This window comes from Dipodomys spectabilis, unplaced genomic scaffold, assembly GCF_019054845.1.
Source record: "Dipodomys spectabilis isolate Male_0828 unplaced genomic scaffold, ASM1905484v1 ptg000054l, whole genome shotgun sequence".
Lineage (NCBI taxonomy): Eukaryota > Metazoa > Chordata > Mammalia > Rodentia > Heteromyidae > Dipodomys > Dipodomys spectabilis.
The window spans coordinates 37,597,564-37,625,018 of record NW_024870731.1 but is presented as its reverse complement, the minus strand read 5'-3'; the positions used below and the strand labels follow the sequence as shown (position 1 = coordinate 37,625,018).

At 44.8% G+C, this 27,455-nt stretch overlaps 1 protein-coding gene across 1 annotated transcript in view; it reads left to right on the top strand.

Annotated features, from left to right (window-relative positions):
• Positions 1-3,821: 3,821 nt before the first annotated feature.
• Sumf1 (sulfatase modifying factor 1) overlaps positions 3,822-27,455 on the top strand; it is a 62,670-nt gene continuing 39,036 nt past the window's right edge. Inside the window, exons 1-3 of the mRNA XM_042680196.1 lie at positions 3,822-4,106; positions 9,550-9,723; positions 12,859-12,933. Coding sequence (XP_042536130.1) covers positions 3,825-4,106; positions 9,550-9,723; positions 12,859-12,933 — 531 coding nt within the window. The 5' untranslated portion in view covers positions 3,822-3,824. The remainder of the gene's footprint in view (positions 4,107-9,549; positions 9,724-12,858; positions 12,934-27,455) is intronic.

Here is a 27,455-nt window from a genome sequence, read left to right as displayed (position 1 = left end):
TCTTCCTTCCTTTCTTTCCTTCTTTTTCTTTTCTTCCTTCCTTTTCCTTCCTTCCTTCCTTTCTTCCTTTCTTCCTTCCTTCCTTCCTTTCTTTCTTTCCTTCCTTCTTTCTTTCCTTCTTTTTCTTTTCTTTCTTCCTTCCTTTTCCTTCCTTCCTTCCTACTTTCCTTCCTTCCTTTCAGTACTGAGGCTCAAGCTCAGGGCCTAGGTGCTGTCCCTTAGCTTTTTCATTCAAAGCCTGTGCTCTACCACTTTACCCACAGCTCCATTTCTGACTTTTTGGTAGTTAATTGGAGATAAGAATCTCATGGAGGAAGTGGCGCTATGGCTCAAGTGGTAGAGCGCTCGCCTTGAGCTGAAGAGAGCAGGGAAAGCGCCCAGGCCCAGAGTTCAAGCCCCACGACCGATCAAAAAAAGAAGAAGAAGAAGAAGAAAAATCTCATGGACTTTTCCTACCTAAGCTGGCTTCAAACCACGATCCTTGGAACTTAGCTTCCCTGAGTAGCTATGATTACAGGCATGAGCCACCAGGGCCCAGCTAATCTCTTACCTTTCTAATTACATCATGATATCTTTTTCCTAGTGGAGCTAGGATGACACAGCTGGTAGTAGAGGTGGCCTGAGGATGCAGTTGGTAGCGAATCACCCACGCTGGGCTGGGAATAAGGAAAGGTATGTGGGGTATGGATAGCGCCTGGCACAAGGTGGCAGCCTACCTATAAAAACGTCAGCAGGGGTGACGTAAGGAAATCCAAGTATAAAGGAATGTGGTTGCTATGATGCTGGTTCAGGAGTCCGGTAAGTACAGAGGATGCCCAACACAAACAAGGACCATGAAATTGGATGGCTGATTAGCAAGTTGCATTGGCCTCCACTAGAGAGCAATAATGAGAGAAGAAAAAGCTACAGAAGAGTTGAAACTACTGTGAGAGGGCCTCTTTGGTGTAAAGAGTTCATCTCCAACATGTCAGAGAAGCCCCAGCTGAGTGATGGGCTAACTACCTAACGGTTAGCACCTGAATTCCAGAGCTGTTGGAATGCCTAGCTAGGTCTGCCATGCTGAATTCAAAGAAATGAAAAAATCTTGGGGGCCTGAAAAGAGAGGCAAGGGCATTTTGGTGAATAGTACTGAGTGATGTGGCTCTGCAATCTCTATTGGGCCCCCAGAGACAGCAGGCAGAGGTGGTATTTCCTTTTGAGAACTAGCAAGTCCTTTCTGTGGGAATTTGCTGTTTACTGCAGAGTTTTGTTGTTGTGCTGGAAAGCAACAAGTTTGCCCTTTAACTCCCCAGAGCAGCCTCCACATCATCTCTTAGCTGCCACATTACATTCAGAGTCAAATCTCTGTATAACCTGACAAAGATCTGATGGGCCTGATGGAGGAGAATGAGCTATTACATTTAAAAGAGATGCAAGCATTAACTACACGGTAGAGGAATTGAACCTTACATACATTTCTGGTGGGGGAATAAATGTCACCACCATTTTGGAAAACATCTTGGCAATTCCTCAAAAAATTAACCAGAGAGGTGAGCAGCTCTGAGTAGATACCCAGGAGAAATGAAAACATGCTTAAAGACAAATATGTACACATAACAACATTATTCACAAAAGCCCCAACTGGAAACCACTGCCAGTCAATTGATGAGCGGATAGAGTTGGGCTCTCTTTCCTCTCCCCAACCTATTCCAATAGTCCCAGCCAGCACTGATGTTTGGGAGCTTGCAGAATGCCTGATGTACAAACACATTCCCACACAACCTAACATCTACACAGGGATTCCGTTTCACAGTGAAGGAGGTGCAGGGGTAAGCCACATTCATGGGATCCAAGGGTGGTCGGTGCTATATAAGCAGAAGCAGTTGGCCTCATAAAGGATAGTGATGGCTTACTGCAGGCATGGGTAAATTGCCTACTTGGAAACTACCTTAGTTTCCTATCGCTATAACAAAACACCATGGCTGAGTGCTTTATAAAGCAAAGAGGTTTATTTAGCTCACTGTTTTGGAAGTTGAAAGCCCAAGATCTGGTAGTTCCATCTGTTTGATCACTGGTGAAGGTTCCCTTGGCTGCATTACATCGTGGCAGACAGGTAAACAGCCACACGCAGAAGGGGCCAAGGGCATGGAGAGGCCTCGCTTTATAGTCTGTCTGGAACTAACTCATGTTGAGTGTCCATTATTAACCCCTACATAAGGCAATGTACCGATGACCTAATTACCTTGGACCAGGCCCTGTCTCTTAAAGGTCTCACTGTTTAAATGTGGCCATGTTAAGGATCAAGCTTCCAACAGACACACAAAGGTTTATTAAACCACTTTACAACTGTGGTGGAGGGGATCCTTTGCAAGAATAGGATCATCTATAAGGATGCAGCCATGAAATTAACCAGAGAACTCTACATAGAACCAGAGAACTCCCAAGGAGGAAATATGGTTTCAAGAGCCCAGAGATGACCCACTGGAGACTTTGCTTTCCCCATCTCTGTAAATTTTTGGGCTCTGTAGAGGTGAAAGTCGTGGTCCCCAGGTGTTTGCTCTCTTTTTGTACATTCAGGAAGAGTCACATTGAACTACAAGTTATTGCTGCCATCAGAACATTTGGGATTCTCTTTGTTCTGGGACCAGGAGGCAAGAAAGAAGCCTCTAAGTTAGCAGAAGAATTAACTCTGCTGAGGATCAAGAGTGTCAAGTGTTGTCAAAACAACACCAGCTTTTGCAGAGAGTGAAAGCTCACTAGACCCTACATAATCTGGCCGCCTGTTACCTTTCTGCTCTGCTTTCTCTGCTGTCTGCCTTACTGGATCCATGGTTGCTAGGCTGGTAGACCTGCTGTTCAGTGACCATGGAAAGCACTTTCAGGACCAGCTTCATTAGGTTGAAGGAACAGAAAAGGACAGACAAATGCAGAAGGATCTAAATGGCAATGGATGTGAGAGAGAATGTCTAGATACATTTCCCAGTTTGTACACAGTGGATTGCTAAGCTGTGCATTCCTAACATAGGCCTCCTTACCTAGGCATGGATCGTTAATATTTCCCACTTACTCATTGGTAGTGACCAAAAATAAATTATGTATTGGATTAAGAGAAAAGAATGTTCTTCCTAAAGAACCCAGGAAGTTCGGTCTTTGAAAATGATTACTAAAAATAGCAAGTTTTTTTTTTTTTTTAAAGATATGGTAAATGACAGGGCCCAGGCTAAGCCTTTTACATATTTTATTTCATTTAATCTGATAAATGTTGTCTAAGATAGGGTGATTTTTTTTTCTTTTTTCCCCAGTGCTAGGACTCAAAGTCTCTGGCATAAAGCTAAACGCTCTCCAACGCGGAGCAACGCTGCAATCAGAGAAGAATGCATTCTTACTCCCAATTCACAAGGGAAGGAACAGAGCTGGGAGGGATGAGGACATTTGCCCAGGTTATCTCCCTGGTGAGCGGCGGCCTGACACTCGACTCTTTCTAGTCTCGAACGCATATTCCTTTCAATTCGCGTCCCCTTAGGGGGAAGAGAGGTGCAGTCAGGATTAGAATCACTGTAGAGAAGGACTGAGACGCTGACAAGCTCAGCGCTAGCCACGGTGGACTTCGGTGCTTTCCAACCACCGCTTCTCAAAGGGGCCACGGTGGGCGGGCAACTTGGGGCATCACAGTGCTTGGTTGGGCTTTGCTACGCGATGACGTAAGCACGCAACAAACAGCTGGAAAAGTTCCCCGCCAGGTTTTTTTTCCCCTTCCCGCCCCTTCTTCCTCTGTCAGAGCGGACGGCCCCTTTAAGGAGGGCGGGGCCACGTGACCCGGTGGGTCACATGACCCGCGGAACAGCATGGCTGCGCCCGCGCCGGCGAACTCTAGTGGACCCCGCGCGCGGCTCCGCGGTGTCTTCTTCCTGCCGCTGTTCTTGCTGGCGTGTGGAGCGGCGGGGAGCGAGGAGGCCGGGCCCGGGGCCGGCGCGGCGGCCCTCGCCGGCTCCTGCGGCTGTGGGACGCCCCAGCGGCCCGGCGCGCGCGGCGGCTCGGCGGCGGCGGCGCACCGGTACTCGCGGGCGGCGAACGCCCCGCCGGGCCCCGGCGCCGGCCCTGCCCCGCGGGCGGCCGCGCCCCCCAAGGTGGGCCCGCGGCGCCTTGCAGGGGCGGGGGGGGGCTTCGGGGTTCTCGAACGAGGTTGGAAGAGGCCGCGCCTCACCCCAGATGCCACACCCGCCGGTCGGGTTTGACCGGAGCCTCTTCCTCCCTCCCGCCCGCAGCCTCCCCGCACCCTACCCCCCTACAGCCTCCCTCCCACAGCCTCCCCGCACCCTACCCCCCTACTGCCTCCCTCCCACAGCCTCCCCGCACCCTACCCCCCTACTGCCTCCCTCCCACAGCCTCCCCGCACCCCTACCCCCCTACAGCCACCCTCCCACAGCCTCTCCGCACCCTACCCCCCTACAGCCTCCCTCCCACAGCCTCCCCGCACCCTACCCCCCTACAGCCTCCCTCCCTCCCACAGCCTCCCCGCACCCTACCCCCCTACAGCCTCCCTCCCACAGCCTCCCCGCACCCTACCCCTCACAGCCTCCCTCCCACAGCCTCCCCGCACCCTACCCCTCACAGCCTCCCTCCCACAGCCTCCCCGCACCCTACCCCCCTACAGCCTCCCTCCCACAGCCTCTCCGCACCCCTACCCCCTCACAGCCTCCCTCCCACAGCCTCCCCGCACCCTACCCCCCTACAGCCTCCCTCCCACAGCCTCCCTGCACCCTACCCCCCTACAGCCTCCCTCCCACAGCCTCCCTGCTGCACCCTACCCCCTCACAGCCTCCCTCCCACAGCCTCCCCGCACCCCTACCCCCTCACAGCCTCCCTCCCCACAGCCTCCCCACAACCCTACCCCCTCACAACCTCCCTCCCATAGCCTCCCCGCACCCCTACCCCCTCACAGCCTCCCTCCCACAGCCTCCCCACACTCCTACCCCCTCACAGCCTCCCTCCCCACAGCCTCTCTGCACCCCTACACCCTCACAGCCTCTCCCCCCATAGCCTCCCTGCACCTCTAGCCCCCTCACAGCCTCCCTCCCCATGCACAGCCTCCCTGACCCCAGCCCCCCTCACAGCCTCCCTAGCCCCCCTCACAGCTTCCCTCCCTATAGCCTCCCTGCACCCCACAGCCTCCCTGCACCCCTAGCCCCCTCACAGCCTCCCCCCACAGCCTCCCTGCACCTCTAGCCCCCCTCAGTTTCCCTCTCTCCCATAGCCTCCCTGCACCCCTAGCCCCCCTCAGTTTCCCTCTCCCCCATAGCCTCCCTGCACCCCATGGCTTCCATTCCCCTCCCCCCACACCAGTGTGCTCCTGTGGCTTCCTGCAGTTCTAAGCACTAGAAGTGGCTTGACAATTCTTGTTTCTTCTTTACCTCTACGTCTTCCTCTCTGTACCCTGTCTCTTGATGGGGGACCTAAGAATTTAAATTCAGACAGTTTGGGGTTTAAACCCTCAGTTTCTCTTGAGTGATTGGGAACAAATCAGGACCCTGAGACTCATGTCTCCACCACGGTTGTGTACTTAACCTGTCTGTACTCTGTGACAGTAGAGGGCAAGACTCACGATTTATCCCTGCCATGCTTGGTGCTTGAGCACCAGAAGCACTAAGCCAACCATGGCTGCTTTATTTTTTATTTGATTGTCTACATCACTTGCAACAGTGCCTTGTTGTGTTTGGAGCTAGGATACGTAAATAAAAATGGTAATAACAAGTGGTACTTCATTCTTCCTGCCTGGTCTTGGCGTGTTGGTCTTCTGACTCTTAAACTTGTATTCCTTCTTGTAAGCCTAGTATGCCATATCTTTCGTTTTTCACTCCACTTTTCTTTCCTGTAGGTTTTAGTTCTACCTACGTTGTAACTGACAGGACAGCTATCTTATTTACATATATACATTGGTCTGTCTTGTAATTTTTAGACCTCTGGACAGAACTAACATTCCTCATTTTGTTTTTGGTCGGTTATGGGGCTTGATCTCTGCCTAAGTGCTGTCCCTGAGCCTCTTTGTGTTCAATGCTATTGCTCTACCACTTGAACCACAGTGCCACTTCCAGGTTTTGAGTGGTTAATTGAAGATAAGATTCTCACAGGGACTTTCTGCCTCGGCTGCTTTCAAACCGTGATCCTCAGATTGCAGCCTCCGAAGTAGCTAGGATTTCAGGTGTGAGCCACCTGCGCCCAGCTACATTCCTCATTTTTAATGGTCTGTCCTCCCTAAGGTTCTAGAATGGGATACAAGTGCCATCATCTTTGTTTTTCTGAGACAGGGCTTGGCCAAGTAGCTGAGCCTGGCCCTGGGAATCACAATGCAGTTCATGCAGTCTTAAACTTTCAACTCCAATCCTCCACTTCTTGTTGGCATAGGATTTGCAGGCCTAGAGGAATCAGGCATGTCAGGGCTGGTAGAAATGTTGACTGCCATTCTGTTGATGATTGATGTCTCTGTAGAGGCAGTATGCAGAACAGTGTAGATAAAGAGGCAGCAGTTTGTGGATGACGGACACTGCTGTTTGCCCAGTTTTCTATTGCTCCTTTAGTTTTTTATTTAAATTTGAGGAGTAGAAAAGAAGGAAAAGGAAAAAGGGCTACACAAAAGAGTTTTATTTACAATTTTTTTTTTTTTGTCTGTCATGGGGCTTGAACTCTGGGTCTGGGTGCTGTCCCTCAGCTCTTCTGCTCAAGGCTAGCACTCTACCACTTGAGCCACAGTGCCATTTCTGGTGTTCTGAGTGGTTTATTGGAGTCTCAGGGCCTTTCCTGCCTGGGCTGGTTTGAACCTTGATCCTCAGATCTCAGGCCCCCGCCCCGCCTCACCCCTCATCTGAGTAGCTAGGATTATAGGTGTGAGCCACCGGTTCGTGGCTTTATGCGATTTTTTTTTTGTGTGTGTGTACAAAAGTCTTATACAACAAGACAAGTCTAAATGCCAAATAGAAAAGAGCACTAAAAATGTGTGTGTGTGGACATTTATGAAGTCTGTACTTGGGAAGTTGAGGACTGGTTGTGGCTCCAGGCACAGCTGGACCGGCAGAGTCAGGCAGCGTCACCAGGCCTCTTGGGTCAGTGTTTTTTAGTTTGGCTCTCTTCTTGTGTGCTATCTCTAGTTGTATGAGAGAGTGTGTCTTTTATGATGACTCTAGAAAATGTTCTAAAAAGAATTTTGACTGGGTCATGGGCCTGTTTCTGATGACATCTTTGTGGTCAAAAGAATGCTATGATTGCTGGCTGCTGGTGGCTCATGCCTGTCATCCTAGCTACTCAGGAGGCTGAGATCTGAGGATCATAGTTCAAAGCCAGCCCAGGGAGAAAAGTCTGTGAGACTCTAATCTCCAATTAACCACCAGAAAATGGGAAGTAGCACTGTGGCTCAAGTGGTAGAGTGCTCTCCTTGTCCCTAAGCTGAAGAGCTGAGGGACAGCTCCCAGACCCAGAATTCAAGCCCCATGACCCACCAAAAAAAAAAAAAAAAGAATGCTGTGATTTGCCAGGTCTGAGCCACGAGAGGTAGAATATTGTCATCCAGCTCAGTGTGGGCCACAATGTGGTTAGCAAGGTTGAGAGTGGCTTTTCAAAATGCAATTTCAGGGCTTGCTCTTCATTTGGGTGAACTGGCGTTAAATGAACAAACCTAGTAGCTTCCCTTGCTCTGGCCTCTGTGTAGCCTGATTGTGGTTGTAGAATGGAGTCATTTGGGACTTCATTTCAGGCTTCTGAGTGGCAATGCAGAAGCTGTGGCATAGAAGAGGTTTTGAGCTCACCTTTAGACTTAAAGAAGAATGGGTAGTTTGAGTCAGGACTTTCCATGAAGACATAGTTAACATAGTCTGTTAAGCTTGAGGTTCTGAAGAGTGAGATACCCTGATGCCATGGGTTTCACTTAGGTGATTCTTTACATTTAGAGTTAAGAAAACTTGTTAGTATAAATTAGACATTCTGACTCACTCTTGCTATCATCCCTGATGGATAATGAAAGAAGGAAAAGAACCAGGCCAGGAGTCTGTAGTGGAGGTGATGGTATTAGTGTTATTAGTATTAAGGGAGAAGAAGATGGACAAAATTAGGTGACTGTAAAAGTTCATTATATACAATGGAGAGAGACAGCTTCTTTTGGGCCTTTGAGCACAGGGATGAATAACTGTTCTTATTTGTAACAAGATCTACTTGTCTGTTTGAGAAAGGCTTGCTGTTTTCTGTTTTTTTTTTTTTTTTTGTCGTGGGTCTTGAACATGGCCTGGGTGCTGTCCCTCAGCTACTGCTCTACTTCTTGGGCCACAGGTGCCACTTCCAGTTTTCTGATGGTTAATTAGAGATCATGGCTTTGAACCATGATCCTCAGATCTCAGCCTCCTGCATAGCCTCCTGTGAGCCACCTGTATTTTTTTTTTTTTTTTTTTTTTTTTTGAGACAGTTTACTACATAGCCGAGGCTGGCAAGAACTCTTGATCCTGTCTGCCTTGGCCTCTTGAGTGCTTGATGACAGGAGTGGACCGTCACACTTAACTCTTAGTAACATCTTTTGTTAAATCCTCTTTAAAAAAAATTAAAAATTAACGTTTATTGAAATGAATGCTAGGAAATGGAAAAAAATTAAAAATTATCTTTAAGTAGTTGTATAAAGGGGTTTCAACTTGTCAGTTTATGAATACAATGTATCTTGATCATGTCACACCTTTCATTCCCCCCATCTCTCTTCTATGTAGATCCTCTTAGTAGTGATTTTAAGACTATATTTTAAACTAATGTCTGAAGTCTTCACTATTTCTAGTTCTAGCTCTTTGTAGAGCGACTTAAAATTCTGACTTCTCTCTGGGAACCAGTAGCTTACACCTGTAATTGTAGCTACCCAGGAGGCTGACATGTGAGGATCATAGTTTGAAGCTATTCCAGGGAGGAAAGTCCATGAGACTCTTATCTCCCCTTAACAACCAAGAAGCCAGAAATAGCTAAGGGATGGTGCCCAGGCTCTTGAGTTCAAGCCTAACTTTCAACACACACACACACACACACACACACGCACGCACACACACACATTTTTCTTGACTTCTTTCCTACAGACTTCAGCATCTGTGTGCCAGGTGCTTGGAGAGTAGTGAGAATGGTGGGTAAGCCTAGTTGAGTCTGAGTGGAGGCAGTCACACAGGTTCATTACTAGAAAGACGTCATGTATGTCTGGAACTGTGTTGCACAAAAAATAAGAGCTTTTATAATTTATGAATAATTCAAGTGACCAAATTCCTCATAGTCAGGGTGTCACTCATCCACCCAATAAAACTCTTTAGCGTATCTGATGTGGACCACGAACCATATTTAGTGCTGATTCATTTTGAATCCTCAGGAAGATCTAAGGAAGATGAAAACCTGTAACTATGATTGGGGCGTGAGTGTGGTGGGGGAGGGAAGGATGGAGGGAGAGATGCATGCAGCAGAGGGGCCAAGCAAGATTCCCATACCCATCCAAGGGAGATCCACCAGGGAGCTGAGGGGTCCTGTAGGCTGTGAAGCATGACTTCTGGTGGTTTTCTTTTACTGCAGATGGTCACCATCCCTGCTGGAGTATTTATGATGGGCACAGATGATCCTCAGATCAAGCAGGATGGGGAAGCTCCTGCGAGGAGAGTCACCATCGATGCCTTCTACATGGATGCCTATGAAGTCAGTAATGCCGAATTTGAGAAGTTTGTGAACTCAACCGGCTATTTGACAGAGGTAAAGGGGTTGAGGATAGGAGTGAGGACTACTTCTTTTTAAGAACTGTCAAGAGTGCTCTTAACAATGACCGTAGACCACTTTAACTATGGGCCTGCACTGCTGAACTGACACTTTCCCTCTGTCTCTCTGTCTCTGTCTCTGTCTTTCTCATAATGCCTCACAGCAACTCCATGAAGCAGACTGTTTTTCAGGACATACTGCATTAGAAAAGTCTGTTGCTTGGAGTTGCACATCTAGTTAGTTAGGGCTGGGACTTGAGCCTGGACAGCATGATCCCAGAACCAGTGTTCCTGTTATGCTGTATTGTGTTAGTATTTTAATATGCCAGAGAGGGCCGCTGTCCACTTGGGCTACTAGAGAGAACAGATGGCGTGGCATGTAAATAAGGCCACTCTTCCTTTTCCTTACGTCATAATTACGCATTTCCTAAATGAACAATGTAGAAGTGTAGCTTTTCGTTTGGGGGCAGTATTCCAGTGCCTCACAGACTCGCAAGCATCCCTGGTAGTCCCAGGCCTTTTGTGGCTGGTGAGGCTCACAGTGAGGCTCTACAAGTGGGCGTTTGTCCTAAATGGAAAGAGGAGAGGCAGAGGGGCAAGGGGAAGGCCTTCTGGCTTATGAAATGAAGGTCTGAAACACACTTGTTCTTTATAGAGTCCTGTTTACTTTGACCACAAAGCACTACTTTTTAAATTTTTTTTTTTAACTTTTTTGGGAGAGGAAGCACCAAACATCCTTTTTAAAAAATCAGTTTGTTTTTGTTGTTGTTGGTAGTGGGGGCCTGGGAGCTGTCTCTGAGCTCTTTTGCTCAAGTCTAGTGCTCTGCCACTATGAGCCACAGCGCCACTTCTGGTTTTCTGGTTAATTGGAGATAAAAGTCACTGAGTTCCTACCTGAGCTGGCTTTGAACTGTGATCCTCAGATCTCAGCCTCTGGAGTAGTTAGGATTATAGGCGTGGACCACCAGCACCTGGCTTAGTTTTCAAGTGAATACCAAAAGCAAAACAACATTTGATTTGGATTTGCAATGTCACATTTCTTTAGAATTTCCTAAAATGCCCTCAGTGGTCATAAATTACATCTTGGATATATTCTACCTCCAGCTTCTCCCTCTCCCCCCAGTTTAGCTTTTCTTCCACTTATAACGAGATTAAACCCTGATGATGGCATGCCTGTCACTTTGTTGCCAATAAAAATCACAGAAATTTTTTTATCTCACTGTTGCTGAAGGTACTATGAGATGCTGCTTTTATCTCTCCCCACTTTTTGTTGAAGTTGACATGTTATAATTTATTTAAATGTTTCATTAGATACTTGTGGACATTTACTTTAGCTCATCTCATATTTTGACTGTAATAATCCTGACATCAAGCGGTGGAGCTTATTTAGTATATCACTAATGAGCAGACGTATTACTATAGCACAACTTTGTCTTATCAGTATTTTGATTTAAATATTGTCTTAATAGTCCTATTGATTATATTTTATGGATTGAAATATATCATTCTGAGAATGAATTCTTTGAGTTTCATCGTGTTATCAAAGTGTTTAAGGTCACAAAAACTAGAACTCCTGTCATGGACAAAATGCTTTATATTTTTATGGCATTTTGTAGACTTTTTTGTTTTCCCTTCTTCCCTCCAACTTTATGTGACTTCATTTTATGTCACATGCTCCTCATTCCCTGCGTGCTAGCCTCTTGGTATTGTTCCTAGTCTTTTCCACCTTCCTGTTCCTTTCTACCTTGTGAGCTTTGCCAAGAGTTTGCAGCCCTTTGCTTGTCCCCTTTTGAACACCTGGCTCCTTCTCATTTTTTTTTTTTTTTTTGGTCTCCTCATTCTTATCAGCATAAATGTCCATTTTTCAAGGATCCTTCAAATCCCGCCAGAACAAGGTTTTCTTAAAATTTTTTAGCTTTACCAGATGAAGTAAAACTTAATTTCCTTTTGTTGGTTTGATTTTTGTCTGCTTTTTCATACTTAAATACATTGAGGATGGGGACCATGCCTATTTAATGTTCAGTGTGTGTGTGTATTTACTAATTTAGCCCCAAATCAGGCACATGGTAGGTATTTAATTAGCTTGGGTTTTTAGGCAGGCGTTACCAGGGGATTTGGAAAGAACATGAGGAGTGAAGAAAAGAGCCTAGGGCTCAGGAAAAGGAGCCTAGGGCTCTTATAAGGACAAAGATAACAATCCAGTATTTAATTGATTTCGACTAGTGCAGATAGGACTGCAGGCAGATTCGAGAGTCATTTGAACTACTGACCATAGTTAAAGCAAGAGGTTTGAATGAGGTTGCCTGGTACTGAAGTAATGTATTTCGAAGCACCTGTGTTAGAACAACCAGTTTTAACACATGCTTTACTACCGGCCCCTAGAATCCAAAATTCCAGGGTTGCAGAGCTACAGCCTGAGCTTTAAGCAGCTGGCCATGCAATGGCTAGTTCATGTGTAATGGAACTACCAGCCAAATGTGAGAAGTACAGGAAGCCAGGGTAGAGCTCTGGGAAACAGCAGGAAGATGAGCCCATGTATTTCAGGGGATGAATTAGAACAATCCAAAAGAAGAAAACTAGAGGAGGAAAGCCACAGATGCCAAAGGACTCCAGGGTCAGAACAGGGTCACACATGATAGAACCAGGTGGGAAACATCAATGTTAAATGATTAAAACAGATTTCCATCGGGTGCTGGAATTGACCACTTGAGATTTAGGGAAACATTTGACACCTTAGTGGAGCTCAAATATCAGCCAACAGTGGGCATTTAATTCTTTCAGCTTACGTCTGTGAGCTGGACAAAGGATAAACAAGGTGTTATCAACACACAGAATACTGTCATTTCCTGGTCATTTGTAATACTTGGGGAAATGTGTTTCCTCCAGCAGTGACAGTCACGTTCTCCACAGCTAACCCCTTCTAGTCTGCCGTCTTATCAGCTAAACTAGACTTAAAACAGTCTCCAAGAGTGACATTAGCCTGTTTTAAGAGACAGCCAGGATGCTTTTAAGTCACTTCGGAGTCCTTTGGGAAGTCACAGGGAAAACTCAAGTTCATCTGGACACAGAATGGTAGGTGTGAAACAAATTATTCCAGCCTTATCTGAGTTTTTATTTCCTTCCGTCCTTTTAGGCTGAGAAGTTTGGCGACTCCTTTGTCTTTGAAGGCATGTTGAGTGAACAGGTGAAGACTGATATCCAACAGGCAGTGAGTAGTGTTTAAATAGACTCTTGCATTTCTCAGTAGCTCATAGGGTAAGAAATCCAAAGTAAGTGCACCCCTCCTCTTCTTCCTATCACCAAACCATTTTCCCATCCCAGATTAGCCAGAGTCCCAGGCCCAAGACTCAAGGTGCCTTATCTGAAAGAAAATGTAGAAGTCTCCCAGGTTTCCGGGGAAGCACAAGGTCTGCTGCTTTCAGTTCAGTCTTTCCCATCTGAGTAATGCATCATGTTTCTTAGTATATTTCAACTGGGCTGTAGTCAATTCTGGGGGGCTTTGACTTGTAGTTGTTTCTGGAGTAATAACTGTAGATGTTTTAAAATTCTATTTGCTAAATCTTAATCATCACAGAGGCTGGTGTGGAGATAATGCTTCCTATTTATTTATAAATGTTTTATTTTTTGCTAGTCTTGAGGCTTGAACTCAGGGCCTCGGCACTTTACCTGAACTTTTGTGCTCAAGCTCAGCACTCAGCCACTTGATCCACAACTCCACTTCCAACTTTTTGGTTATTAATTGGAGATAAAAGTCTCATGAACTAAAATTTTAGCCCAGGATGGCTTTGAATAGCGATCCTCAGATCTCATCTTCCTGAGTAGCTAGAATTACAGGCGTGAGCCACTGTTGTCTGGCTAATACTTTTTATTTAAACATTGAAACACATGCTCTTAAACTTGTGTTCAAGGTAATGTCCATGGAAGGGCCCTTTGCTGTCAATATTCCTAAGTATTGGAGGCCAGGAAGTGGTCCTTACAGGTAGGGGCCTCCTCTGTCCTGTGAATCAGGTGTTTTTCTCAGATCTCACAGAAATGGTGGACTAGGCTTTGATAAGAAGCACCTGTGGTAAGTGGCCGTCTTAGCAGGTGTGTGTCCATTTACGTGTCTGTTTGCATACCTGCCTCCGGGATGTTGATGAGGACAAGGTTAAGCTGGAAAGTTGAGGCTCACAGGACCCAGAGGGTAGAGAATGCAGAGCAAAAGGAGACATAGAATGTGGGGAACAGGGCCAGCAAACTCCAGGTTGAGGAAGATCAGACACTGTGGAGGAAGGGATCCAGCCCTGATCTTCCTTTTCCACACACACTCCCCTTTCAGTTTCTGCTTGAACTTCATCTTAATGTGTTGGCGTCGCTGTGTCTTCTTCTGGGAGCAGCTGTGCCAAAAAATGGAACTATCCTGGCTCAAGTTCGCTTTCTCTTCCAAGTAATGTAATGAGGAAGTCAGGGGTTGGAGGACAAAGCAAATCTTGGTTTTGAATCACGTTTTGGTGAATCAGGCCATTTTCTCTCTTTGTTTCAGATAAATGTTTGAAAGTGAGATTGAACTCCATTTGAGTCTGTTTTCTTTGCCTCCTGCCAGTTTATATTATGTAATCTGATAGCCCTTTCTCTCTTTCTCTTTTTTTAACAGGGCTTTGAGGTCAACTCAGGCTAGTGTTGTTGAACCAGCAACTCAGGATGTGGTGCCTTTTTTGAGATAAGGAGTTCAGATGAGGGAGGCCATTTATGCTTATTTCTGTAATTTATGCTTTCAGGTACAGGCTCCTTGTCACCTGAGAACCCCCAGACACATTAGATACAAAGCAGAGGTGGCTGATTGCTAGGCTCCGGAGATGTGCTATGAAGTACAAAGAGAAATGTGTGTTTGTAACCAGGACATGGAGAAGTGTCTCTCTCCAGGCTGTAGTGTCAGCCTCTTGCTTAAATGCTTTTAATAGAAAAGCAAACCTTTTAAGCTTGTTTAGAAAAGGGAGGATGGATAAAATAAATCTCTTAATGATCTGGGAGAGCTAAGGCTTTTTTTAATCCCCTCACGAAGCCTGACTTATACTCGTGCTCCAGACTTGTGATTGATTGATTGGGTTGGTTTGTGCCATTTCCAGGGCTTGAACTCAGGGCCTCAGCACTTTCCCTGAGCTTATTTTTCCTCAAGGCTAATGATTTACCACTTGAGTCACAGCTCCACTCCTGGCATTTTTTAAAGTGGTTCATTGGAGATGGGATTGATGGTTTTTTTCTGCCAGGGCTGGCTTCAAGTATTGATCCTAGATCTCAGCCTTCTGAGAAGTTAGGATTATGAGTGTGACCCATTGGTGCCTGACCACCAGATCTTTTAAAAAAATTAAATAATTTTGGGCTGGGAGGGTGGCTCAGTGGTAGAGTTCTTGCCTTGCATGCCTGAGGCCCTGGGTTCGATTCCTCAGCACCACATCAGCAAAAAGAAAAAGCCGGAAGTGGTGCTGTGGCTCAAGTGGTAGAGCGCTAGCTAGCCTTGAGCTGAAGAGCTGAGAGACAGCGCCCAGGCCCAGGGTTCAAGCCCCACGATCGGACCCCCCAAAAAAAATTTAAAAAAATTAAATAATTTAGTGTGTGTGTGTGTGTGTGTGTGTGTGTGTGTGTATAGTTATATGAAGATAAGAATCTTTGAACTGGGGCTGGGAAGTTGGCTCAGTGGTAGAGCGCTTGCCTTACATGCATGTGGCCCTGGGTTTGATTCCTCAGCACCACATAAGCAAAAAGAAAAAAGCCGGAAGTGGCGCTGTGGCTCAAGTGATAGAGCGCTAGCCTTGAGCTGAAGAGCTGAGGGACAGTGCCTGGGCTCAGAGTTCAGGCCCCACAACTGGACCCCCCCCCCCAAAAAAAAAAAAAAGAATCTTTGAACTGTGATCCTCAGCTCTTAGCTTCCATAGTAGCTAGAATTACGGGAATGAGCCATTGGGCAGCTCACTAGACCCTTTTTAATCCCTTTGTTTCCAGATATGTAGAATACAAGATGAATTTAAAATTGGCTTCAGTGGTAGATGGGCATGGATAAGGTCACCCTGACTCACAGTGAGAAAGAGCTTCCCTTTCAGATGTCTTTAGATCTTGCTGACATCAAGACTGTCTTATTTCAGTGCTAACGTGTTCTTAACACTTGATAATCTTCTAATCGAGAGTAGGCCTAGCAACTTTCCTCAAACATTAGGAGCTGGTTAAAGTGACATCATTATTGCTTATTTTTCTGTGGTTATTTTAAATGTTTCATTCTCTTTCTTTCAGTTTATACTAGTGATACAATTTTCCTTCATTTCAAAACAGCTTTAAATTGTGAAGTAAAATATCAACAGGAAATAATGTGCCTGTGTCCAGTGTACTGAGCTATCCTGAATGAACATGCTCGTAACCATCATGCAGATCAGGAAGTAGAATTTTGCTGTGTTCCCCGTCTGTGTGCCATATCCTCATCAGCACTCCACTCTTCCCCTACAGTAGCCCCTTTTGTAATAGGATATTTCCTTGCATTTCTTCAGTGCTACCACCCAGATATCCCAAGTCTGACCTTGTCCATTTAAAGGAATTGGTGTCTTTTAAGGCTCTTCTGTCTATCTGTATATCTACAGGGTTCTTTTCTGTGCCCTTACCCCCATTTTCTCTTCCGTATTAATTTATCCATTGAAGAACACAGTCCGAAGTTTGCTCACTGCTTTTTTGGTATAATTTACCTGCTCTGTCCCTCTCATGTATTATCTACTCATTGATAGCTGCATCCTCAGGCCTGAGCAAACTCATGTTTGCATCCCATGGCAAGGCATCATGGTGTTGACTTCCATATCCACCATGAAGACCTGACAGCTGCTTCTTCCTCTTTTTGTTGTGTTAGCTATTAATGCTCGGTGTTGACTTCATGGGTTTATTGGGGGCTATAAGTGGTGATAATCTAATAGTTCTTCAATGGAGATCCTTTCATAATTACCTCCACCTATAGTTTTGTAATCATTGGTATAGGTCTTACAGGAAACAAAGACAAGTGCTTGAATTTTTTTTTTCTGCTAGATCTTCAAATAATGACTTGGGTTCCTATTTTCAGGTTGACCAGATGATGAGTGCATTCTCCACCTATAGTTTTGTAATCATTGGTATAGGTCTTACAGGAAACAAAGACAAGTGCTTGAATTTTTTTTTCTGCTAGATCTTCAAATAATGACTTGGGTTCCTATTTTCAGGTAGACCAGATGATGAGTGCATTCTCCCTTCCCTTTCTCGGTCCTTTCCTTGTTTGTGTTGCTTGGCATTTGAATCCAGGGCCCACTTATGCTAGGCAAAACCTCCAGCAATGAACCACGCTCCTGTTTGAGGTTCTTTGGTGATCTTGGGGTTCAGACTCAGGGCTTTGGGCAATGTCCCAAGCCCTTTTTGCTTTCATTATTTTTTTAATAGACTCAGCTTTTTCCCAGGCTGGCCTGGACCATAATCCTCCTATTTACAGTTCCCAAGTAGCATGGATGAGAAGTGTGAGCCAGTGCACCCAGATTTCTCATTGATTGAGATGAGATCTTGTGAACTTTTTGCCTGGGCTGGTCTCAAACTGCAGTCTTTTTTTTTTGTTGTTGTTGTTGGTCATAGGCTTGAACTTTGGGCCTAGGCACTGACCCTGAGCTCCTCAGCTCAAGCAAAGCGCTCTACTAGTTGAGCCACAGTGCTACTTCCAGTTTTCTGGTGGTTTATTGGAGATAAAAGTCTCATGGACTTTCCTGCTGGGGCTGGCTTTGAACCATGATCCTCAGATCTCAGCCTCCTAAGTAGCTAGGATTACAGGCATGAGCCAGCTCTCAGACTACAATCTCAGTTTTTCTCCTCCCCTGAAATTGTTTTTTTTTTTTGGGGGGGGGGCGGTCCGGTTGTGGGGCCTGAACGCTGGGCCTGGGCGCTGTCCCTCAGCTCTTCAGCTCAAGGCTAGCGCTCTACCACTTGAGCCACAGCACCACTTCCGGCTTTTTTTTTCTTTTTGCTTATGTGGTGCTGAGGAATCGAACCCAGGGCCTCATGCATGCAAGGCAAGCGCTCTACCACTGAGCCACCTTCCCAGCCCTAGTTTTTCTCCTCCCAAGTGGTTTGAGATTATAGGTGTGAGCCACATCTCCCAGCTCCGGGTTTCCTCTTTTAATTAAATATTTTCACTTTAAGATAGTTGTAGATTCACATGCATTATAAGAACTAGTATTGGATGTGCCATTTACCCAGTTTCCTGGAGTGGTACTATCTCCTATAACTATAGTAGTTTCACAGCCAGAAAACAAATAGTTGTTATGATCTACCTATCTTTGAGTTTTATGCCTCTTGTGTATATGTATGCCTTTAGTTCTGTGCAGTTTTAAAAACAAATGTAAACATATCTAATTATTTCACCTTTTGAAAAAAAACTATGAATTCATCAATTTAAACTTATATTGTGGGTCTTTAAAATTCTTTTGATGGTATTGGGATTTGAACTTAAGACCCTGGGCACTCAAGGCTGTTACTCTACCACTTGAGCCATACTTCCAGCCTTGCTTTTTGTTGGACATTTTGGAGATAGAGTCTCGTAAACTTTTCTTCCTGGGCTGACCTCCACCTTCCCAATCTCCGCCTCCTGAGTAACTGGAATTATAGGTATAAGCCACCAGTGTGTCTGGCTTTATAAGTTTTATTCACTTGATCTTCTGATCCATTTTTGAAGGTCAAATTTTCCTATTTTTTTGAGCGTAGGGTACCTTTTCAAGTTGTTGTGAGTCCTTTTTACTGCTAAGGCTCTAACCACTTAAGCCACACCTTAGCCGCTGCCTCTGTTGCAGCTTTATTGAGAGGTGATTTACACACCAAGAGTTACCATTTGGAGTGTGCAATTCAGTTGTTGTTTGGTATATTTGGAGTATTTATAGGGCTGTGTAACCATCACCACAATCCAATTTTGGATCATTTTCATCAGTTCCAAAAGAAACCTGTGTCCATTTGCAGTTACTCCTCCTTCCTACGTCCAGCTGTAGGCAACTGTCCCCAGTTCGTGCATAGTCCCTCATGGCTTCTTTGATTTTCCTAATGACAAGTTGTACCCCACCCTTGACCTGGACTTCACCATTTTTCTAGGAAGCCCAAGTGTCTTTTAGTAGTTGGTGGTGTTTCCAGGATTCTGTTCGGGTTCTGGATGTGCTCATTGCCATGAGATGGGCTGTTGTTTCCAGGCCCTGCCAGTGGACAGAGCTCAGATAAAATATCCTACGATTTCATACCCATACTTCCATTTCATGATTTCTAACTTCACCTGTTTTGTGTGATTTCTTTATCTTGTATACCAGGAATCATGGAGCTTAGGAACACAGGGATAGGATTAAAATAGTCCATAATTACTCATTTATTTCATCCCAGATTACATACAGAACAGTCTCAAAATAATACCAATGCTGCCATCTCCAATATCATGCTGAGAATAGGTTTTTAAAACCCAGACTTTTCCATATGGTTTCCTGTTTCTCCCCCAGTTTTAAAATAGTTGGACTACTTCTGTATTTTCAAAGCATATGTTTGTGGCATAGAGTACTGTCTCCTTTTTAACTCATGTTTAGACTTAGCTCTGTCAGTAGTTACATGATCAGTGCTTTCTGAAAGGATGAAATTCTCTGCTAACTTCTTCTGGATGTGGAAACAATGTTCCCTGAAAATTTATACATGTTAATAACAGTTCGTTATTAAATATTATACTTTAAAGTCAGTTTTGTTACATAGGAGATCTGTGGTTTACACGTGTTTTGCTAGATTACCTTCTATACCTTATTGTTTTCTTTTGGAATAAGACTTGCTGTTGAAAAGGCAGGTGGCAGTCAAGATTCCTTGCCCTTGATGTTACTTGTTGCTTTTGTCTGATACCCTAGGAGCTTTTCCTTTGCCTTTAGTACCCAGTGTTTTCACTAGCATATATTTTGGTGCTTGTCTTCCTGGGTCCGTGGTGTCAAGTATGGGGTTTGCGCTTTCAGTAGAATTTTTCAGTTTTTATTTTTGATAGTACTGGGGTTTGAACTTAGGGCCTTGAGTTTGTTAGGCAGGTGTTCAGCCACTAGAGATGCTCTTAGACCTTTTTCCTTTTTTTTTTTTTTTTTTAATAGAATCTTCAATTTATGTCTAGTCAGTCTGGACCTCGATCCTCCTACCTACAGCTTCCTAGATAGATAGGATCACAGGTGCATATCACTATACTTGGCTTAACTGATTGAGATGGGATCTCACTAATGTTTTGCATGGTGAGAAAGAGGCAGATAAGGAAGAGGACAGCATTGGACAGAAGGCCTTCTGTTTCTGTCTGCACTTAACTACCCACTTTGAGCTTTGCACAGTCAGGTCTCAGCTGTGCTTGCTCTGTGAAGTCTATTTGGAATACCATCTTACCATCCCACATTCCAGATTGAGATGCTCTCTGCTATTTGTGGGGTTCTCTTGCCTTCCTTTTCCATCACTCATATCACTTCTCATCTGAATTATGTGTGCGGTCGTTTCTTGAATACTTTCCCTTTACTAGTTCCATCACAGTAACTGTCACTTAGAAAGGACTCGACACACACCTGCCGCAGTATAAAAGCTTGCCATTTAGGTATTGAGTATTATAGAGCATTTCGGTTTTGCAAGCCGCAGGGTGCAGTCCTGGTATGACCAGGCTCGGGTTACAGAGTCAGCTATGCCTAGGTGAAAGACACCGGCTTGACCATCAGGGTGGGTTCACTGGAATTGAGTTACTTGGGAACAGCAGTCCAGGGCTGGCCGATTTGCTGAGATAAGAAGGTGATGCTGGGTTTTGTGCCTCTTCTTGAAGAGAGTGGTTGTTCACCTGATTTAGAAGTCTGTGTGTGGCACAGGATCAGAAACAAGCCACGATAACCCTGGAAGCTGAGAACCTTGTAAGAGGATCACTGGGCACAACTGCTGTTTTCCAGCCTGCTCCAAGACACCCGATCAGAATGCACGGGTGAGGCGCGCTGGCTCCAGAGGCTCAAATTGGAAATGGCTAAGGCGTCCCTACATTGCTTTTAGTTTTCTGTAGGTGATTTGAGGTCTAACCTGGACTGAGGATTAAGAATGACTCTGATATTCTGTTTACCTCTGATAAACCTCCTGAATGTTGGGCTTTGCATCGAGTACCACGAGGGCCTGAAGGTAGACTGTTGATTACAAAGTCATGTCCCACTGCTCAGCTTCCTGAGACAACATGCATGGACAAGAATTCAGAATGCACAGGACTTGCAGTCTCTTGGCTGAAAAGCCTTGCCGCATAGTTGAGCTGTGGCCAGGTTGAGGAAAGGCCTGCTTCAGTTTAGGTAGAGCTGAGAGCAGCCCCCATTGGTACATAAGAGGCGGTCTGCCCTGCGGACCTCAGCTCCTTCCCTTCAGCTCTCTCTCTCGCTTTTTCTATTGGTCTGTCTGTCTGTCTCTCCCAAAAGAAAACTGAAAAACACATGTGAAATTGGTATTTATGTAGAATAGGACCACCCAGAGACAGACAGACAGACAGACAGACCCCTCTCCCCCCACCTCTCTAATGAATTTTATAGAAAACACATCTTGGCTTCTGGGTTATATTCCAGATAGAAGATGATGGGGCTAGGAGGGAGGATGTTAGGAATAGAGATGCCATAAATAATCTGATGGTGAAAAGTGCATCTGAGAGCAGAGAGGGAGGAATCAAGTTTGACCCACGTTTGCTGGAGCCACTGAGGAGATGGCTAGACATGGAGCCCATGGAAGTTTGAATAAGTCATAGTACCTACAGAGGATCGAGAGGTGCATTTTTTTTTTCACTTTCAGCAAATGATGAACATTTATGCTGGTAGTCACATCTTGTTTTTGTGTATAGTATTTTTTGGTTAGTAGAGTTTGAACTAGGGCTCATGCATATTAGCTAAGTACTCTAGCACTTGAGCTATCTACCCAGACTCTGTTTATAATTTTCATGACTGTGTTGCATTCATGTGGGCACACAATAAGTGCTTCAACTGGTGTTCTTGCTGGGCAAACATGGGATATAGGAGTTTACTGAGTATTGTCACAGTGCTTTCAAAATGGGACATATTAATTTGTATTGTTACCTACTTGTGTCCCAGAAGTATAAAGTTATTTTTATTTATGTTAAGCTTATTTTCTTTCAATTGCATTTTTTATTACCACTCAACAAATACGTTTATGAGTACAATATATCTTAGTTGATGTCACCCCTTTCATCATTCTTCCCATCCCTCTGAGCCCAATCCCTCCCAACCCCTCAGTGTTCTTAGTTTCCTAGGATATGGACTGAATACTATGACTACATCCTCTCTCCCATCTTGTCCTCACTCATCTACCCTTCTTCCCTTACCCTGCCTTTAGTGCCGGTTTCCTGGTATTCATTTTGATGGACTGTGAGTTAGTTTTAAAACTAACTGAAGCCAGGTGCCGGTGGCTCACGCCTGTAATCCTAGCTACTCAGGAGGCTGAGATCTGAGGGTCATAGTTCAAAGCCAGCCTGGGCAGGAAAGTCTGTGAGACTCTTATCTCCAATAAACCACTAGAAAACCAGAAGTGGCACTGTGGTTCAAGTGGTAGAGCGCTTGCCTTGAGCTGAAGAGCAGAGGGACAGGGCCCAGGCCCAGAGTTCAAGCCCCATGACCAACAAACAAACAAATAAATAAATAAAAATAAAAAAACTTATTGTCTGAGCTTTTCTTGGGTGAGCATGGTGGTACATGCCTGTACCGTGCTCAGCTGCTAGAGAGGCAGAGGTCAGCTGGATAGCAGTTCAAGGCCAACCTAGGTAAAAAGTTAGCAAGACCTCTCAACAAAGAAGCCAAGTATGGTGGTGTACATTTGTAATCCCAACTACATGAGAAGCATAGGTTAAAAGGCTTGTGGTTAAAGGCCAATCTCGGTCAAAATAAGACCCTACCTGAAAAATAACAATAAGCACAGAAGTGCTGAGGGCCAGCTCAAATGGTAGAACTCTTCCCTTATATGTAACCAGGCTCTTGAGTTCAAAATCCTCATACCAACCCCCTTGAAGATAAGCTTTTCTCTTGTTCCTATTAATTTTTTAAGGAGTCCCAAATCACTCCCCCCATATTTATGAAGGTCCTAACTAAAACTGAATGACCTAGGTTACTTCTAAGATTTGTGGGACTCACATGCCTACACCATTTTTACACATTGTCTAGAGGTTTTCCACTCGTCTTTCAAGAGCACAAAATGTCTAGAATGGGGTAATTGTGCATGTTGGGCGTAGACGTGTGGCAGCACGATGCATTTTGCTAAGAACGGAAGCAGAAAGTATTGTGAACTCACAAGCATGCCTTAAGTTACATAACTATTTGTACCCTACCTGGAAAAGTAAGCATTTTTCTGTTCCACATGGTTTATTTAGTCATCAAGGTACCTGATTTAGTATTTAATTAGAGGCCGACAGACTTGATTACTGAACCTATTTTGATGGTGAATTTGTCTTTTCCTTCATTGAAATAGAGACTTGTACTGCCTGTCTGCTCTACCTCTTATTATTCACTGGTGCCAGTTGAAAATGTTCCCGTCTCATTTTATAGGGATAACTGTCATGTTTATACTACATTTCAAGAAACAGCTATCTTTTAAAAAATTGCTTGTCTAAATGCATTTAAGGGAGCTGTTGTAAAGGTATGAACTTGACATCTTTACACTGAAGATGCATAATTACACAGTGCCTCTGTCTTTTTCCTATGCTGGTTTTGTTCGGGGTTGTGTGTATAAGGAGCGTAATTTACCACCCCCTGGCATCTTTTCCTGTTTTCCTCTCTTGTAGTCTCTAGGCTGTCACTACAAGTCTGGTTTTGTCTGCTGAGAAAGGCGGGACATGATGCTTTTGCTCTCTGAAGTTCATTTCTGAGGGACATTGTTTCTCAAAGATCTGATTTACATTGTAATTGGTCACTGGTTGGCTGGGTTCCCTGTTATATTCTAGACCCAAGACAGTTGCTATGGAGATGGTGGTGTTAAAGACCTTTTATCCAGATGTAAGGGGGGCTGTACCTCTGGAAGGTCTCAGTGGAAATGAAAATGTGTAGGTAGACAGCCATGTCCAGAGAAGATTTCCTCCTTTCAGCGAGGCTGATTGTGCTTCTACTCAGAACAGCATGCCTAAAAACTGTTCCTCTGAAAGAGAGGATTAGAAATGTCATCATTTGCAGTGTTCCTTGAAAATATGTAATTCTCAGAAGTCAGTTCTTCATCAGAGTTCCTCAATGTAGTGGACTAGCAATTGCTTTTCAAGGCAGGCAGGAGTTCAAAAACAAGTTTTAAAATATGGAGTTACTAAATAGTAACATTTGGAAAAGGATTGCATCCAGTGACACTGGATGAGACTTGTCATAAATTAGACCAGAAAATATTTTGGCTTTCTCCACAACCCTAGGAAGTACTATTTTGACTTCCATTTCACAGATGAGTTAACTGGGGCCTGGAGAAGGTAAAGAGCTTCAGATCCTTGTCTTGTAAAATGTGGTACTGTGTTCAGACTCAGACAACTGGCTCCATCCAGGTCAGATCCCTTCACTGTGGGGCTGCTGTCAGCGGGGCTGACATTTAGCAGGACTTGCCCTTCTTTTCCCCAGTCATCGTAGTACTGAGGGGAGCTTGCTCTCCTCAGGCCATTGACAATGTCTGCAGACATTTTTGTGTGCTACAGTTGGGTGGCAGCTGGCTTCTGGTGGGTAGAGGTACAGATGACAGCTCCTTGTGTGGTCTGTAAAATGTCCATCATGCTGTGCTGAGGAAACCTGTTGTGTGAGGCATACTCATTCAGTCTCCCAGTCCTTCACCCCTGTCACATGTGTATCCTTCTCCTCGGGTGCTGGGGTTTATGCCCTGTTACGAATATCCTTTCTTCCCTTCTCCCCCTTGGCATTGGGGTTTGAACTCAAGGCCTTATGATCACCAGTGCTCTATCACTTGCCACAGCCTGTATTTTCTTTTCTTGGAGGCCAGTCTTGGACTGTTAGCCTCTTACTTCTACCTCCTACATAGAGGGGGCTACAGTTATGCGTCACTACCCTTGGCCGGAAGAGAATCTCTATTCTTCCAGATATCATTTTTCTTCTGATTACAATAACTTTTTCTCTCTCTCTCTCTCTTTCTTTCTTCTTTCCCTCTCTCACTCTCTCTCTCTTTCTCCCTTTCCCTCTCCTCTCTCTCCCTTCCTTCCATCTCTCTCCATCTTTCTTGTTCTCTTTCTCTTTTCTTGTCCTAGAGCTTGAACTCAGGGCCTGGGTACTGTCCCTGAGCTTTTATGTTCAAAGATAGTGCTCTATCACTTGAGCAGCTCCACATCTGTTTTTTTGGTAGTTAATTGGAGATAAGCATCTACATGCTTTCCTACCCAGACTGGCTTTGAACCATGATCCTTAGGTCTCAGCTTCCCAAGTATCTAGGATTACGGATGTGAACCACCAGCGCCTGGCCATATAGTCACATACATATATTCATATGTATATATATATATTTATATTTATAGAGTAGAATCAAGGGTGTGTGTTATAGGTTACCTTTATACCATATCACATACCCATTTCTGTGTCATATCTCCTAATAACTAACTGTATAGTGTTACTTTTATGAATAGATAACAAGGACTGTTGGATTATTTTGTAATTTTTATTTGGAAACGGTATCGTATAGAGCTATAGAGCTACACTATTCATTTATCTCTGCATACTTGCTTCAGCTACTACTGCTTTAGGCCAGATATCTAGGCTGCTGCCCTTGGTCAAGGACACTATCATCCCTGCTCTAGCCAGAATGTGTTCTTTCTGTGTGCATCACCGGGAGTGAGGATCACTTCAAGCCTTGGAAGTCACTCTCCTTACTACTTGCGTAATATGAATTACAGAAATAGTGACAAAAATGAAAACCAGATGTTTAGAATGAAAGAAGAGAGGTAAGCAGAGAGGAAATGAAATCAGAAGCTATAACCTGCTGTGTCTGAGTAGTACCTAGACCTACCAGTTTGACTTTTGCAGACATTGTTTGAAGGAAAATGAGGTGACTGGGTTTACATTTTGTACTTTACCCTTTTCAACTAAAGAACAAATTCTTACATATGAGAACATGAAAACATTATCAGTATACTCTCTTAAATCATACTCCGATGATTCCTGGGATGTGGAGATCCCCTGCAAGAATTAGGCCCCAGTGCGTGACATACAATGGATCCTCAATAAGTCCTGTACTTAGTCTGAATTACAAGGGAAAAGGACAGGAAAACCACATGGGTTGACTGGCCGCTAGAGCGGCTACCTTGGGTCTTCAGTCCACAGCCGGCTCCACAGAAGCTTCCCTCAGAAGACAGTGGGAAACCTCAGTTGACTCTTGCTCCTAAGTCTGTGTGTGGCTGCCTGCTCTACAGCTGGGTGTGCGGCCATCCTGTGGTCCAGGGGATTTTCTCATAGTCAGAAACACCTGTGCATATGCAGTTACTAAAAACCACAGACTTTCAATAATAGTCATTAGATGCCACACGATACACATTAGCCCCAGTCTGGAATTCCTCATGGATAAAGAAATTGTGGAGTTTAAAAAATTGATAATGAGCAGGTAAAAAAATGACTCATGCTTTAAATCCTAGCTACTCAGGAGGCTGAGATCTGAGGATTGTGGTTTGAAGCCTGTTTGTGCAGGAAAAGTCCATGAGACTTTCCCCCCCGAAAACTGATAAACAAGCCTCCCCAAAAGCCAGAAGCAGAGTTGTGGCTCAAGTGAGGGACAGCACTCAGGCCCCCAGTTAAAGCCCCAGAATCTGTGCAAAATAAAGAGATAGGGATGAACTATTTCATAGATAAAGTGTCTAAGACAAAAAGGTTTTGTCGCATCTGCCACAAACATTAACATGTTTCAAGGTTTTGCCATGTTTGTTTATTTGAGCCTACTAGAGCATTCCAGTGGTCGTGCTTAGTGAGGGGCCCGGATGTGGGTGGGGTGATCCGAGTGTTGTGTGTACATCTTCCCATGACATCGAGTGACTTACCTGTCACAGGCATCAAGCGTGCGCAGTTCAGTCAGTGAGAGCAATGAGTGAACCAGGTTAGTTGTGCAGAGCCAGACAGAGAAAAAGCTGTACCTTTCAGTTCTCTTGCTCTCTATAAATAAAGTGCCTGGCAGTAGTGTGGTTTAAGGGCACAGTAGTTTTTTGTTTTTTTTTTTTGTTATTAACAACGGCAATAATAACTGGCTTTTCCCATCAAATGGTGAATGTTTTGTGTGGATTATGAGAAGGAGAGGGAATGAGATGTGGGGTCTGCAGTGACTGTTAGCAGACACACATACTGTCTCTTTCTACTCCAGCCAGGCTGGTCAGGATGTGAGTTGCTGACAGTCACTATGTCATGGGGATAGCCTCGAGTCTGGTCTAGCTTACAGTCAGTATTTTCTATAATACTGATTTCTTTTTGTGGCTTCCCTGAAAGTGATTGCTGGAGGGTCAAGCATGGCAAGACTGATTCCCTGTACTCATTGCTTGCTAAGGCTTAGCCTGAGTTACTGATGGCCCAGCCCTAAGCTCCCTGCTGTATCTCCTCGTTGTAATGACTCCATATGGGTGCTGTTTCTGCTGCTGTCTACAAATGACATACCAGGCTTGGAGAAGTTAGATATGGGACTGAGGGTGACCAGAAGAGCAATGACCCAGATTTCATTCTGACTGCCTTCACAGCCTGTGGTTCTGACCAGGCACTT